At 46.6% G+C, this 14,305-nt stretch overlaps 1 protein-coding gene across 1 annotated transcript; it reads left to right on the top strand.

Moving 5' to 3' along the window:
• The first annotated feature begins 3,242 nt into the window (after window positions 1-3,242).
• Window positions 3,243-10,011, top strand: LOC123518740 (protein FAM200B-like). The gene is made up of 4 exons (XM_045279741.1): window positions 3,243-3,298; window positions 7,648-7,957; window positions 8,145-8,829; window positions 9,608-10,011. Exons 1-4 carry the CDS (start codon window positions 3,243-3,245, stop codon window positions 10,009-10,011), a joined length of 1,455 nt encoding a protein of 484 aa, XP_045135676.1.
• Window positions 10,012-14,305: the final 4,294 nt, after the last annotated feature.

Genomic DNA, 14,305 nt, shown 5'->3' with positions numbered 1-14,305 from the left:
CGTGCGAGCACGTTCTTCCACCAGAACTGTGGACGGTGGGGGCATCGCCGTGCTACCTGCTCGCAACTGAAAGACGTCATGATGGTAGGGAAAACGAAAGCAGGCTGGGAGTTCGGGTAATTGTCCAGCCAAGTCGTCCCTAGGCCCCGTCTGTGTAAAGTGCCGCAGCGACGCTACTGCTCTGGCAGTTCGAGTGTCGGGCGCAGTGGACGGCCGCTCGTGTCCCCTGGTGGTGGACACCGGGGCGGCAAAGACCTTCGTCAGGGAGGAAGTAGTGGCAGTTCAAAATTTCCCTCTGTCAGACCGGCAGCTGTGTGGCCTGACTGGCCACTGTACGACGCTACGAGGCCCCGTGATGTCTACGATCACGATGGGTGGCGTTGAAGAGAAGCTACCAGTATTCGTGGCCGACATGGAAGAACCCTGTCTGCTGGGGCTGGATTTCCTTGTTCAGAGTGAAGCATGTGTGGACCTCGGAAGAATGCAGATGCAGGTACGTGGACAATGGATACCGCTGATCCTTGAGGATGCTGTTGAACAAGTGGAGAGCCCCGTGACGAATTCAGATGTCGAGGACGAGGCTGGAGCCGCACTGCCGAGTCGTGAGGGAAGGTGAGACTGCAGACGCCACTGTGATAGCCCGTGAACGCCAGGCAGCGGCGCGCAGCTGCGGAGGTGAAGTGGACGGAGATGCGGGTGAGGCGATCCCAGCGATACCTACTCACGTGGTGGATTTGGCGGTACGTACCGCCACCAAGCTGACTCCTGAGCAGGTGGTGAAGTTGAAGAAACTGCTGATGGAGCACGAGGACGTCTTCAACCGAGATGCCCAAGACCTTGGCTGCACTTCGCTAGTCCAGTACTCCATCAACACCACAAACAGTCCGCCGATAAAGCAGCCACATCGCCATGTCCCGCTGGCCAAGAGAGATGAGATGCAGCGCATGGTGGAGGAGATGGCTGCGCAGGGGTTAGTCAAGCGCTCTGACAGCCCGTGGTCGTCGCCGGTAGTCCTGGTAAACAAGAATGACGGCACCAGGCGCTTCTGTGTGGATTACAAGGCGTTGAATGACGTCACGGTAAAGGACTCTTATCCCCTGCCCAGGATAGACGATACCCTGGACGCTCTGGCAGGTGTTCAGTGGCTGTCCACTTTGGATCTTAAGTCAGGGTATCACCAGGTGATAATGGCGGAGGCAGACAAGCAGAAAACGACGTTCTCCTGCGGGCAGGGATTGTGGCAGTTCCAGGTGATGCCGTTCGGGTTGTGCAACGCCCCTGGATGTTTCGAGCGGTTCACGGAGAAAGTGCTAGAAGAGTTGCAGTGAAAGGCAGCTTTAATGTACCTGGACGACGTTTTGGTATTCGCAAGGACGTTTGAGGAGGAATTGCAACGTCTGGAGGTGTTACTGGGCCGTCTGCGGGAGGCGAACCTGAAGCTGAACCCGAAGAAATGCACCTTCTTCCAGCATGAAGTGCCGTTCCTGGAGCATGTCGTGGGGCGAGGCAGAATGCGCACGGCAGTGGCGGACTGGCCGGTCCCGACGTCGAAGGCGTGCGTGAGAAGCTTCCTTGGCCTATGTAGTTATTACCGCAGGTTCGTGGAAGGCTTCGCCACCCTTGCGGCTCCCCTGCATTAGCTGACAGGGAAGGATGCCCGCTTCACCTGGGATGAAGCTTGCCAAGACGCGTTTAGAGGTTTGAAGGCGGCGATGATAAATGCTCCTGTTCCCGGTCTTCCCTTCATCCTCGACACTGACGCAAGCACAGAGGGCCTTGGAGCAGTTCTGTCTCAAGTAAAGGCAGGTAAGGAGTATATGCTAGCCTATTACAACGCCATGTTCAGCAAGCCTGAGCGGAACTACTGCGTCACCACGAAGGAGTTGCTTGTTATAGTGAGAAGTTTGGCACACTTCCACTTGTACTTGTATGGAGCTGAGTTTGTTAGCAGGACCGACCATGTGGCGCTGAGATGTCTAAAGACTCTGAAGAACCCAGAAGGAAAGCTATAGAGGTGGCTAAGCTACTTAGAGGAGTACAATTACCGAGTGTTGCACCACCCGAGACGTAACCACGGCAATGCGGACAATTTGAGTCGCCGGCCATGCGACGTGGGGTGCTCGGACTGCTCGCGCCGAGAGGAAGTTAGTTGTCAGAGGATACGAGTGGAAGGCGGACCGGGTGAGACCAGTCAGCGGTGGAAAGACGCCCAGCATGCCGACCCTGACATTGTCCCAGTGTTGAGGTGGATGGAGAAGGGTGAGCAGCCGAGCAGGGAGGAACTGTCGTCAGAAAGTCCTGCCACCAAGGCCTTGGTGGAGCAGTAGGAGACGCTGCGTGTACAGGACGGCGTGTTGCAAAGGAGCTGGGAGGATACAGCGATGCACGAACGTTCGTGGCTGTTGGTGGTGCCTCTGTCCCTGCGAGCCGAGCTGCTGGAGGAAGCTCATGCTGGAATCTCTGGTGGGCACCTGGGACGGAAGAAGACGCTGTGCCGTTTGCGCCAACGCCTCTACTGGATCAGCATGAGGCGTGATGTGGAGGAGTGGTGCAAGCTGTGCCCCATTTGCGCCGCCAAGAAGGGACTGGCACCCGCGCACCGCTATAGTTGAACCAGTCTGGTTCATCTTTGGAGAGGGTGACGGTGGATATCGCGGGGACACTGCCATGTACACCCCGAGGTAACCGCTACATCCTGGTGGCCATAGACTACTTCTCCTAGTGGTCAAAGGCGTATGGGATTCCAGAACACGAGGCAGAAACCGTACTTGGAGTGCTGGTAAGAGGGAGTTTTTCACCAGATTTGGCATTCCAGGAGAGCTGCACTTGGACCAGGGCCGAGAGTTCCAGTCGAGAGTGTTCTGACATTGCTGTGAGCTGCTGGGGATCCACCAGACGTGCACCAACCCGCTCCACCCCAGAGTGACGGCATGGTGGAACGCTTTAACAGGACGCTGGCGGAAGAGCTGGCCAAGTACTGCAGCTCTGACCAGCAAGATTGGGACCTGTGGTTGCCGTTTACCCTAATGGCATACCGGTCTGCGCAGCAGGAAGCCACAGTTTACATTCCCGCCCGGATGATGTTTGGCCGAGAGATGTGGCTGCCTCTGGACCTGGCTACTGGATGACCACCTGGAGAAGAGCTACCACTAACGGCGCCTGAGTTTGCAGCGACGCTGCAATAGCTGATGGAGGTCACGCAGCGACAGGCGTCGAGTAATCTTCGCCTCGCGGGGCAAGCCATGACCCGTGGCACCAGGCTCGTGCCCAGGACGCCCAGTATGCGATGGGGGACAGAGTTTGGCTATATGATCTCCGCAAGAAACAAGGCCTCGCTCCGAAGTTGCAAAGCTACTGGGAAAGGAGAAAGAAGCTGTAGCTGCGGTGGCGAGTGGACGTGTTGTGTGTGTGCTCCGTTTTTGGCTGTGGTTTTTATAGTTAGCGAGTGGTGTTTGTGCTTGGTGTCTGTGTGTGGTGCTTTTGAGTGTTAGTGAAGTGAAAGTGTGTACTGCAAGTGTTAGATTAGTAGGAAAGCAATCACTAAGGTAGCTACGAGCAGCATCTTTAATGGGCCAAACGTTTCGACATTTCATCTTATGTCATCATCAGTGGTCTAAAATAAAATAAAACGATAAAACAAATATGAGTATAAAAGAATACAGTAAAAATACAAAGAGAAATATAATGGTAAAAATTCACACTATCATAAGTGGGTGTGAATTTTTATCATTATATTTCTCTGTATTTTTACTGTATTCTTTTATACTCATATTTGTTTTATCGTTTTATTTTATTTTAGACCACTGATGATGACATAAGATGAAATGTCGAAACGTTTGGCCTATTAAAGATGCTGCTCGTAGCTACCTTAGTGATTGCTTTCCTACTAAAAATACGATTTCCCAGAAATCAACGTGTTAGATTAGAGTGAAATAGTGGTTAGAATCGGTGTTTGCGAGTTAAAAGTATTTTGGTAGAGCGAGGAGACTAGGCTTGTAACCGTCAAGTTGACCTTGAAAGAGGATTAGTTGACCTCACTTAGGCCTCCCCACCACCGTGGTTCCCCCACCCCGCCGTCACCAAGTATTTTTATTTGTTTGTGAGTTAACAGATTGTAAATTAGTATGGCGGTAGCTACTGAGGTATATCAGAGTGTGATTGAGTGCGTGAAAGAGAGTGTTGAGATGGGATTGGGAGAGTTTGTTATGTGTGAGATGTGTGGGCATGACAGGAAGGTCGTTGACTTTTCTGAGTGTATGGTGTGTAGGCTCAAGAGCGAGAATTTAGTTCTTTCTCTTGAGCACCGAGAATTGCGAGAGGAAATCAGAAAGCTAAGTGAGGGGAAAAGTGCGAACGAAGTTCTCATCTTTGAATTGAAGGAGGAGGTTAAGAGGCTTGGGGAGGCAGTGGAAAAAATTAGGCAGGAGATCAGTGTTAGGCCGAAGGTTGGACCTTCTGAGGGCGACAGGGTGGCTTGGCCCTCTGTCGGGAAGAGCAGAGTGGGGAAGAGGGAGCAGGCGAGCCAGACTGGGAAAGATAGTAGTCAGGATGGGCAGAGATGGCAGGTTGCGAGGGAAAGGAAAGTGGAGGCAGTTAGGGAGGATAGGACTAAACCTGTTGAGTGTGAAAATAGGTTCGGTTTGTTGGAGGGAGGGAGAGTGAGAGAGAGTGGAGTGAATGAAGTGGTTGTGGTGAGTGAAAGGAGAAAGAAGGGGGTAGAGGAGAGGAGGAGGAGGGTTGTGCCTAGCACACCTCAGGTGTGTGTGGTGGGTGACTCTCAGGTTAGGTATTTAGATAGCACTTTCTGTGGGAAAGACAGGGATAGGAGGACGAACGTGTGTATGCCTGGTGCAGGTGTGAAGGCAGTGAGTGAGGAGGTGCAGAAGAGGGTTGGGGGGATGGAGAGGGAGGGTGTAGTAGTTTTGCACGTAGGTGGGAACGATGTCAGAGCAGGTGGGTCGGAGGAGTTAGTGGCAAGATTTCGGGAAATGTTAGGCAAGATAAGGGAGAGTGGTAGGAGGTGTGTAGTGTCAGGAATCTTGCCTCGTGTGTATGTTAGCAGGAATGGTTGTCTAGAGCCATTGGTGTGAATGATCGGGTAAAAGGGATGTGTAAGGATGTGGGTGTCAGCTTTGTGGATGTATGGGATAGGTTCTATGGGCGAAGGGATTTGTATGCTAGGGATGGTGTGCATCTGAGTAGGAAGGGTGTGGATGTGCTGAGTGGATGTCTGGAGGGGAGTTGGGATGGAGTGTAGGGGGTGAGGTAGCAAATGCATTCCAGAAGAAAGATGCTAGACATAAATTAGATAGGATAAACAGAGATAGTGAAAAGATTAGGAAAGATTTCCAGGTGCAAATAAGAGAGAATAAGATTAGGATTCCAAATAAGGAGACAGCATCTAGGAAGGTAGCAGGACTTAAATGTTTTTATGTAAATGCCAGGAGTCTTAGGAACAAGAAGGACGAGTTATCTAGTTATATAGTTGAGGAGGACTTAGATGTTGTATGTGTCACAGAGGCATGGGTAAATGAGGAAAAGAATATGAAGTAGATGGATACATTATGTATTTACACCAGAGAATTGGTAGGATAGGTGGAGGAGTAGTTATTTATGTAAAAAAATCCTTCATTTCCAGTCAGGTTAATGGTATTAAGGTAGATAATAGAGTAGAGTCCTTATGGCTGGATGTTAGAGTAAACAAAAGTAAGGTTATTAGAGTAGGAGCTTTTTATAGACCACCTAACCAGTCAGCAGATGTAGACAACCTTATGGTAGATGAGATAAATAGGGGGTGTACTAGTCAGACAGTTATCTTAGGGGATTTTAATCTTAAGTCAGTAAACTGGGAGAGGATGGTAGGAGATGCTAGTGAAAATAAGTTTATGGAAAGTTTTCAGGATAACTATTTAGTGCAGATGGTAGATAAACCTACTAGGGGGAGGAAGGTTTTAGACATAGTACTAACAAATATTGAGCATTGTTTAAAGGAAGTTGAGGTAGGAGAGACTTTAGCAATTAGATTTATCATTAATTCCAGTAGGGATAATATAGTGAATAAGACTAGAGTCCCAAACTATCAGAAAGGCAATTATGGTAGGTTACGTCAGTTATTAGAAGAGGTAAACTGGGAAGATAGTTTTGGAAATAAAACTGCACAGGAGATGTGGGATATTTTTAAGGTTGTAGTAAAGGGTATAGTGATGCAGTGTATCCCTTACAAAGATATAAGGCAGAGAAACAGGAAGCCATTATGGTGGACTCATGAGATAGGTAGCCAGATCAGAGAGAAGAAGAGGGCATACAGAGAGTTGCAGAAAAGTGGGGAAGATGTAGATTTGATTAGGTACAGACAGGTCAGGGATGATTTGAGTAAGGTTATAAAAAAAAAAGTAAAAGGCAGGCAGAGATAAAACTAGCTAGAGCTGGGAGTAAAGATCCCAAAAAATTATATAGTTATTACAAGGTCAGTGATAAAAGAAATAAGGATAGGATTGGACCACTCAGAAAAGATGGTGTAGTACTGGATCAAAATGAAGACATAGTAGAATTATTGAATGAACAATTTTCTTCAGTATTTACTAGGGAAAGAATAGGAAATCCTGTTACAAACAGTGCGACGAGTAGTTTAAGAGCTTTAGAAAATATTGATATAAAACCGGGAATTATTAGGAAATTTATTCTTGAACTAGACGATAGGAAAGCTAGTGGTCCTGATGAGCTACATGCCAGAGTACTTAGGGAGGGTGTAGACAGTATTTCTGAAGCACTTAAGTTAATCTTTGAAAGATCACTTAGGTTTGCTGAGATACCTCAGGACTGGAAGTTAGCTAATGTTACTCCAATATTTAAAAAGGTAGGAAGGATGATGCGAATAATTATAGACCGATCAGTTTAACTAGTATAGTATGTAAGATACTAGAGAAAATCATTAAGGGTAGTATTTGGGAGCATTTAAATGAGAATAGATTAATTAGAGATACCCAACATGGCTTTAGATCAGGAGGTCCTGTCTTACAAATTTGCTCGATAGTACAGCAGTGGTTCTTAACCCTGGATCGTGCTAGGACCCAAAGTTGGGAATTAGCCAAGCTATTTTATTGGGACAATCGCTAAGGGTTTGCAGAAAATTATTATTTTCCCACTACAAATATATTGGGTCGCTAAGGGTTATAATTATATATTGTAATAATTAAAATTCATGATGCATTGTTTTAGGATTCTAAGCAGACCATGATTAAGTAAAAACTCCAAAGCAGAAAATTTATTTGAAGTGTTTTGAAATTTCAATGTAAAAGCAACAATTTGAAGTTTTCCCGTACGATAATTTCTACCGCGGCTTTGGCAACTCTGGGGCCGGGACCTAGGAGCTAGCAGCGCCTCTGCATCAGTAACGGTCAGTTAGGTTTCAACAGCTCAAAGAGGGAGGTGAGAGTAATGGTGTTTCGTCGGTTTATCTATTTATTATTCCCAAAATAACTGCATAATAGTGCTGTTTTAAATGTGTAATTTAGTATACTGATGTTCGATTCATGTATGTATAGTTCTGTTTTATGTACTTTACAAAATTATATGGTAGCCTACTCAATGCTACTTCTCTTTCCAGTAATTGTTTGAACTAACATTGTGTTTTTCTGTTGTTTTCAGGTGGTTTAGTACAACAATTATGGCTAGCAAGAGAACGTACAATAGTGAGTTCCTTAACCTGGGCTTCACACATGTAACTCACCAAGGCGTCCTTAAGCCACAATGTGTTATTTGTGGAGAAGTGTTAAGTAACGAATCCTTCAAGAAAAACAAACTTACACGACATTTGGAAAGAAAACACAATGAACTTGTCAACAAGGACCGGAGCTTTTTTGAAAGAAATGAGCAGCAATTGAAAAGGCAGAGACTGGATGCTCCTACCAACCCAGCAGTTATCGGCATGAAACAACAAACACTTGCTTCTTACCTGGTAAGCTGGAGAATTGCAAGAGCTAAAAAGCCACATACGATTGGTGAGGAACTGATAAAGCCTGCAGCTCTTGATTTGGTGCGAACAACAATTGGAAATGAATTTGCCAAGAAAATTGAACATGTTCCTCTTTCGAATGACAGTTAAAAAACGAATTCAGAGTATCTCTTGTGACATTAAATCACAGGTGATAGCAGCCATGAAGGAGAGTGGGCAGTTCAGTCTCCAGCTAGACGAGTCAACTGATTTGAGTGATGACGCCCAACTCATGACTTATGTACGCTATCAAGGTCAAGAAGACATGGAAGAAGAGTTTTTGTTCTGCCGGCCATTGCAAACCACAACAAGAGGAGAGGATATTTTCATGATGGTGGATTCATTTTTCAGGGAAGAAGGACTTAACTGGAAACAGTGTTATAGCGTTTGTTGTGATGGTGCACCAGCAATGTTAGGAGCCCGTCAAGGTTTTACTGCTCGAGTTAAGCAAGAAAATCCATGTGTGGTGATTGTTCACTGTCTCCTCCACCGTGAAAATCTTGCTGCTCAGAAACTGTCAAAAGACTTGCACAAGGTGATGAATGAGGTAATTCAGATCGTTAATTTCATCAAAGCTAGGGCTCTCAACTCAAGGTTATTCTCTCAAATGTGCTCTGACTTTGATTCTACACATATGCATCTGTTGTACCACTCTGAAGTTAGGTGGCTGTCACGAGGAAAGGTTCTTCAACGATTGCTTGAGTTGCGGACTGAGACAGAGATGTTTCTGACTGAAAAGAAACATCAATTGGCCCACAAATTCTCAGATTCAAACTGGTTGATGCAAGTAGCGTATCTTGCAGATATATTTGCTGAAAGACAATTTTTATATCTCTGTAGGCTTGGGTCGCCATGGTTGATTTGCGCAAAATTTTGGGTCGCTGCCAAAAAAGGTTAAGAACCACTGCAGTAGAGGAAGGAAAGGATTTAGGAGTAGTGATAGACAGGACTGAAATTTTCAAAGCAATGTTTAGAAGCAAGAAATAGGGCAAATAGGATCCTGGGTTTTATAAATAGAAATGTGAGTTATAAAAGTAAGGAAGTGGTGCGTAGCTTATATAATTCCTATGTTAGGCCCCATTTAGAGTATTGCATACAGGCCTGGTCACCCCACTATAGGCAGGATATCAACATGTTAGAAGCAGTTCAGAGAAGAGCAACTAGGATGATACCAGCATTAAAGCACCTGGAGTATAGAGATAGATTAAAGGAATTAAACATGTTTTCATTTGAGAGGAGATGTATACGAGGGGATATGATAGAGTTATTTAAAATGTTCTCAGATACAAACTACATAGATGTGAGATCTTTCTTTACCTTAGAGGAGGGAAATAGGTCTAGAAATCATGGCAGGAAGATTAGAAAGCAAGGTTGCAGGTTAGATATAAGAAAATATTTCTTTAGTCATAGGGTGGTAGACTTCTGGAATGCATTGCCAGAGACGGTTGTAAATAGCACTAGTTTGACAATGTTTAAAAACAGATTAGATAAGCACTTAAATTTATTAGATTCATAATTATGTATAGCACTGCATGATAGTTTTTATAAGAAATTTACTATAGTTAAACAAGACATGATCCTCATGTATGTTATGTTATGTTATGTTATGTTAAGGTCCGTACACCATTCTGGAACGACTTTCGGCTTACACCTACAAGCTGGGCGATGGCACAAGTAAGCGGTCACGCATTGTCCACGTCGACCGGCTGTGGGCTGCTGTGGAGGAAGGACACTTCACGTGGGGCCAGCAGGGATCACCCTCGTCGCCAGACAATGAGGTGAGGAGCGACAGTGAGGTGATAGGTGAGGGCGATATAAACAATGTGGCGGAGTGTGTTGTCGGTGAGCGCGAGAGTCCTGAGGAAGAGGCTTGGAGTGAACCATGTTTATCTCGCCCCTCAGGACGAGGAAAAGACCTCAATGGTGGGCAGATCATGAATGTGAGAGTGATACTGAATAGTCGGGATGACTATTTTTCGTGCGGGAGGGCAGTGTTACGGCGGCGCAGGGGGCGTTAGTGATAGTAGTGAAGTTGGAGCTGAGGTGGTATTGAGAGAGAGACAGGAAGTGGGCACCGGATGAGCATGGCCATGCACGTGGATAAACCAATGGTGATTGGCTCAGAGGTGAGTAAATGACGGCATTGCAAGGGTGGGGCGGGGTGTAAAAGCGGCCCCAGCCTAGTGCAATCAGTCTTGGTTTTCTCTCCGTCGCTCTTGTTACCGCTGTCTCCGCGTCCGCTCTATGTATTACTCGGTCACTCCCTGTTTTGTACTGTATTACTCAAGTAAACGTAAGAACTTGTGCCAAGTGTTTTCTGCCAGTCCTGCCTGTCTGAGTGAGTCTGCCTGATTCCTCTGGTGTAAGTTGTGTACCTTGCTTCTCTCGCTAGTCACGGAACTTCGTCAACGTTATACCTGTGCTGCCCCGTCCTGAATGCTGTCCTGGTCTACCGATGATGAGTAAGTGAGTTACGGTAGCGGCTGTGGAAGCTGTAAGTAAGGACCTTGGGTGCCTTGCCTTGCCTTGCGATTGCTGGGTGTGGTGTCCCTGCTGTGTGAACGGCGGTCATAACAATATATATATATATATATATATATATATATATATATATATATATATATATATATATATATATATAATTGTATAAATGGGCAGGAGATTCACTCTCAGACATATTTTGTTGAAAGTGATGGTCAGTCCGGCATTAATGATTTTCCTGAAGATATTATCTTTCTCTTAAGATATAAAGAAAATATATTAAGGAAAATCATTAATGCTGAACTTGCCATCACCTTCAACGATTATATATATATATATATATATATATATATATATATATATATATATATATATATATATATATATATATATATGAGAGAGAGAGAGAGAGAGAGAGAGAGAGAGAGAGAGAGAGAGAGAGAAAATAACTGAATATACAAAAATCCAAAAAAATACTAATAGAAAACGTCACAGCCTTGCAATAAAATAGAAGACATTATATAAAATAAATATTCAGATACATTAAAAAAAATAAAGCAAAAAATTAGATAAAAATAGGCGTAAATAAACGCACACACAAAAATGGATATTGAGATGGAGAAATATAAGCAGAATTAAGACAGAGTGACAAATGTCAGGTAATTACGCAAAGACACGAACAGATAAATAGACAAGTGTACAGCGTCATAAAAGAAAGGAAAATGGAAACATGAAAATGATGCACAAGATCTAAAATAAACCAGGTACTGGAGAGAAGTTAAGGTCACAGGATATTTAAGATAAACAAGCATGTGTATAGCTGACCTGCGTGGAGAGTAAAAGGGCCTGCATGCTCTCCATTTCCCGAGGAAGGGCGATGAAGAGAATGTAAGTGAGGCCAAGTAGAGGGATGAGCACCACCAGGGCTTTGGTCGCCTTCCGATAACGTTGCGTCTCCACTGCATTTGCTGAACGAAGCTTTGTGATGAGTATCTGGAAGAGGGGATGTAAATGACTTTATATTTCTAAAACAAGAGCAGTTGTTGATCTTCCTTATTAGTGTGCTAGTAGTAGCAAGGATTCTCTAAGTGGATATGCAGCCTCAATGACAGGGCTGGAGGAATCCAATAGTGAGTTTTTGACGCGCCGGTCACCATCAGCCTTGGGCTTGGCCAAGGCCCACAGAATAGAAGGTCGACCTATGAGGCGTTCAAAATGTGTCTTTTATTAGTCTAGGTCCCAGAGCACTTATAGCTTACAGGCAGTATCATCCCATCCCGCACTATTTCGCCAATAGATGGCGAGCGGGAAGGACATTTCCGCCGTAATGACATCAGAGGGCGAAACTCTGGCAAAGTGCTGAAAGAAAACGTGTGATTGGCCCATTCCTGGTCATATGAAATGTTCGCTCGTGATAGGTCGCGGCACGTGTTGAGACCCTTCCACCCACGCCGCTTCCGCCAAGCCTGGCTTGGGGTGACGGCGCATTCATTCTGTTGGCGGAAATCGATAGTGAACACATCTAGCAATGGTAAGTTCGATTTCCTGTTTTTCCTAAGATTAGCCTACCTTGGCAGAACCCCATGTGTTAGATAAGGATCCAAAGGTCGAGTAGTGTAGGCTTAGGGCCTTTTCCTGTTTTAGCTAGCTATTCTCGACCTTAGGGAGGTTCGCCCCTCCTGACTTTTGCTTCTCAGGTTAAATCTTCCTGACGAAGGCGGTGGCTACCAGCTCCACGTGGCTATATCTTCAAGAGTTGGGTAGTTTACCGTTGCTTTTGTGCGTTTTTATGTGTTGTTTTCGTCAGTTGCGTTACTTCTGTCAAAGGGTAATTACCAGCTTCGTGAGGCTTTATCCTCTGGAGCCGATTAATTGCCGAGAGGAGCGTTAGCTTCGCCCTTGTTTTGCGCTGTTTCCAGCTTCGTGAAGCGTTATCTTCCGGAGTCGGGTATACGGCTTGTGTTGTGTTGTCATCCTTGTTATGTTAGGGTGAGAGGCTCCCGTGGAGGTCTCCAAGGGGCACCGCCTTTATGGTCCTGCCACGTGGTTCTGCGGAGTGAAACCTCGGTGGGGGGACGGGCTTCGTCGGGGGTCATCACCCCTCCCTGTTGGCATGACGGGTGTGTACACCTGTCTTGTGGTTCCACCATGAGTCTCTATCGGGGGCAATGGTCTGGCCTTTAGTAGTATTCTCTTCTGGAGAGAAGGAATCTACGTTCTCGGCTGCTAGGGGGATGTTCCGTGCAGGAATCTCCCCTAGTACTCCGAGCGTCCCCCTGCCCATGTGTTAGGTGGGTGGCGTTTGCTGGGCTCCGGGCTCTGCGTGGGGCGTGCTCCGTGACCATGTTCTGGTGTGGTTGAAGAAGAAACACGTGGGGTCTGTTCCCTGGTGTTTATTGTGAAATACAAGGCTTACTGAAGCTTGGAGGCTTGGTAGCGAGCGTGATGAGGCTTGAGAAGTTGCCGGCGGCCGGGATGAAATTTGGTAGCGAGCAGCCGGGATGAGAATTACAGTCTAGACAACTGGAGTCTGACAGTGTTGAGGTAGACTGTCTGTGCAGGGCCCACAGTAACGGGTCACAGCACTGCAGAAGGACAGCCAGAACAAAGGGCAAGCAGGATGCCTGGCGGAGCGTGAGTCTCTCCAAGCTGCGTTGGTAGATGACTGGCGACGCGTGGGTTGTCTGCGTAAGGACCCCCCCCCCCCACACACACACGAAGAGATTTTAGAAGCGCGACTCCAAAGTCAATGCAAGTCTATTGGAGCCTTCAGACGTGGTCGCGACTAGCTGGGTTGGAAGCGCGACTCGAGATATCCCTTGGTGAAGCGCGATTCCCGAGCGACTCGAGTTACATATGTTACTATGAAGCCCCACATACAAGGCGACAGCTTCCCGCGATTTCATCACTACTTGCATCTCATTGGCTGGTCGGGGTTAGATTAGAGCCAATGAGCGATCAGGCAGAGTTTTCCTCCACGTGGAGTCCGAGCGCGGGGCAGCTGGGAGGGGGAGTGCGGGGTAACTGGTAACATCCGGCTTGGAGGAGTGCATCACAACCACGCATAGCAAGATGAGTGACCAGGGATCTGCTGACCGCTTTGATACCGAATTATTAATAGATGAAATAGAAATAGTTTCCTGCGTCATTGGTGGGTGTTATGGCCAATGAGAAGGCAGTCCACGTGGATACAGTAGCCCCCTCCCCTGCCAGTATGGCGGGGGAGGGGGTATGCTGTCGCTACACCAGTCGCTGTGTGTGGGGGGTCAACTCAGAATCGCGCTTCTCAAGTCGCGCTTCTAAAATCGCTTCGTGTGTGGGGAGCCTAACACTATCCCACGGTCGTAGTACACAAAGTAACCATTACTCCGCGTGAGGAAGTAGTCTGTCTATTATAACCATGTACCGGGTTCCTGCTAGCTGGATCCCGGTCACCCGCCCCAGCGTACCCCCATACCGCTGATCGCTCACGCTCAAGAGGGGGAAATTCGTTAATTTGGTCAAAAAAATTGAAAAATTGGAAACTTGGTACTTGGGTTCGTCTCTGGAGAGGGAAGCTATGGCCGAAGTTGCCAGGCGCATAACGCACTGCTTACCTGGTAATGGCGGGTTTAAAGGGCCGGCCCTTTAAATACCCAAGCGCGCACACGCCCCTTTTTCTTCTAGTCTTTGTTTTGCTTGTATTTATTTCCTTTTTTGAGCTGTTTTATTTATTTTTTTTTTTTTGCGTGATGTACTTGTACGACAGTTTAGGATCAGGCAGTGACTCACCAGTGAGGGTGAGAAAGATGCTAAATCCTCAGTACCAATTGATACAGCCTTAGGAAGTGT

This window comes from Portunus trituberculatus, chromosome 44 (genome assembly GCF_017591435.1).
Source record: "Portunus trituberculatus isolate SZX2019 chromosome 44, ASM1759143v1, whole genome shotgun sequence".
Classification (NCBI taxonomy): domain Eukaryota; kingdom Metazoa; phylum Arthropoda; class Malacostraca; order Decapoda; family Portunidae; genus Portunus; species Portunus trituberculatus.
Note: the sequence above shows the minus strand (reverse complement) of the source record. Positions and strands in the feature narration are given on the sequence as shown.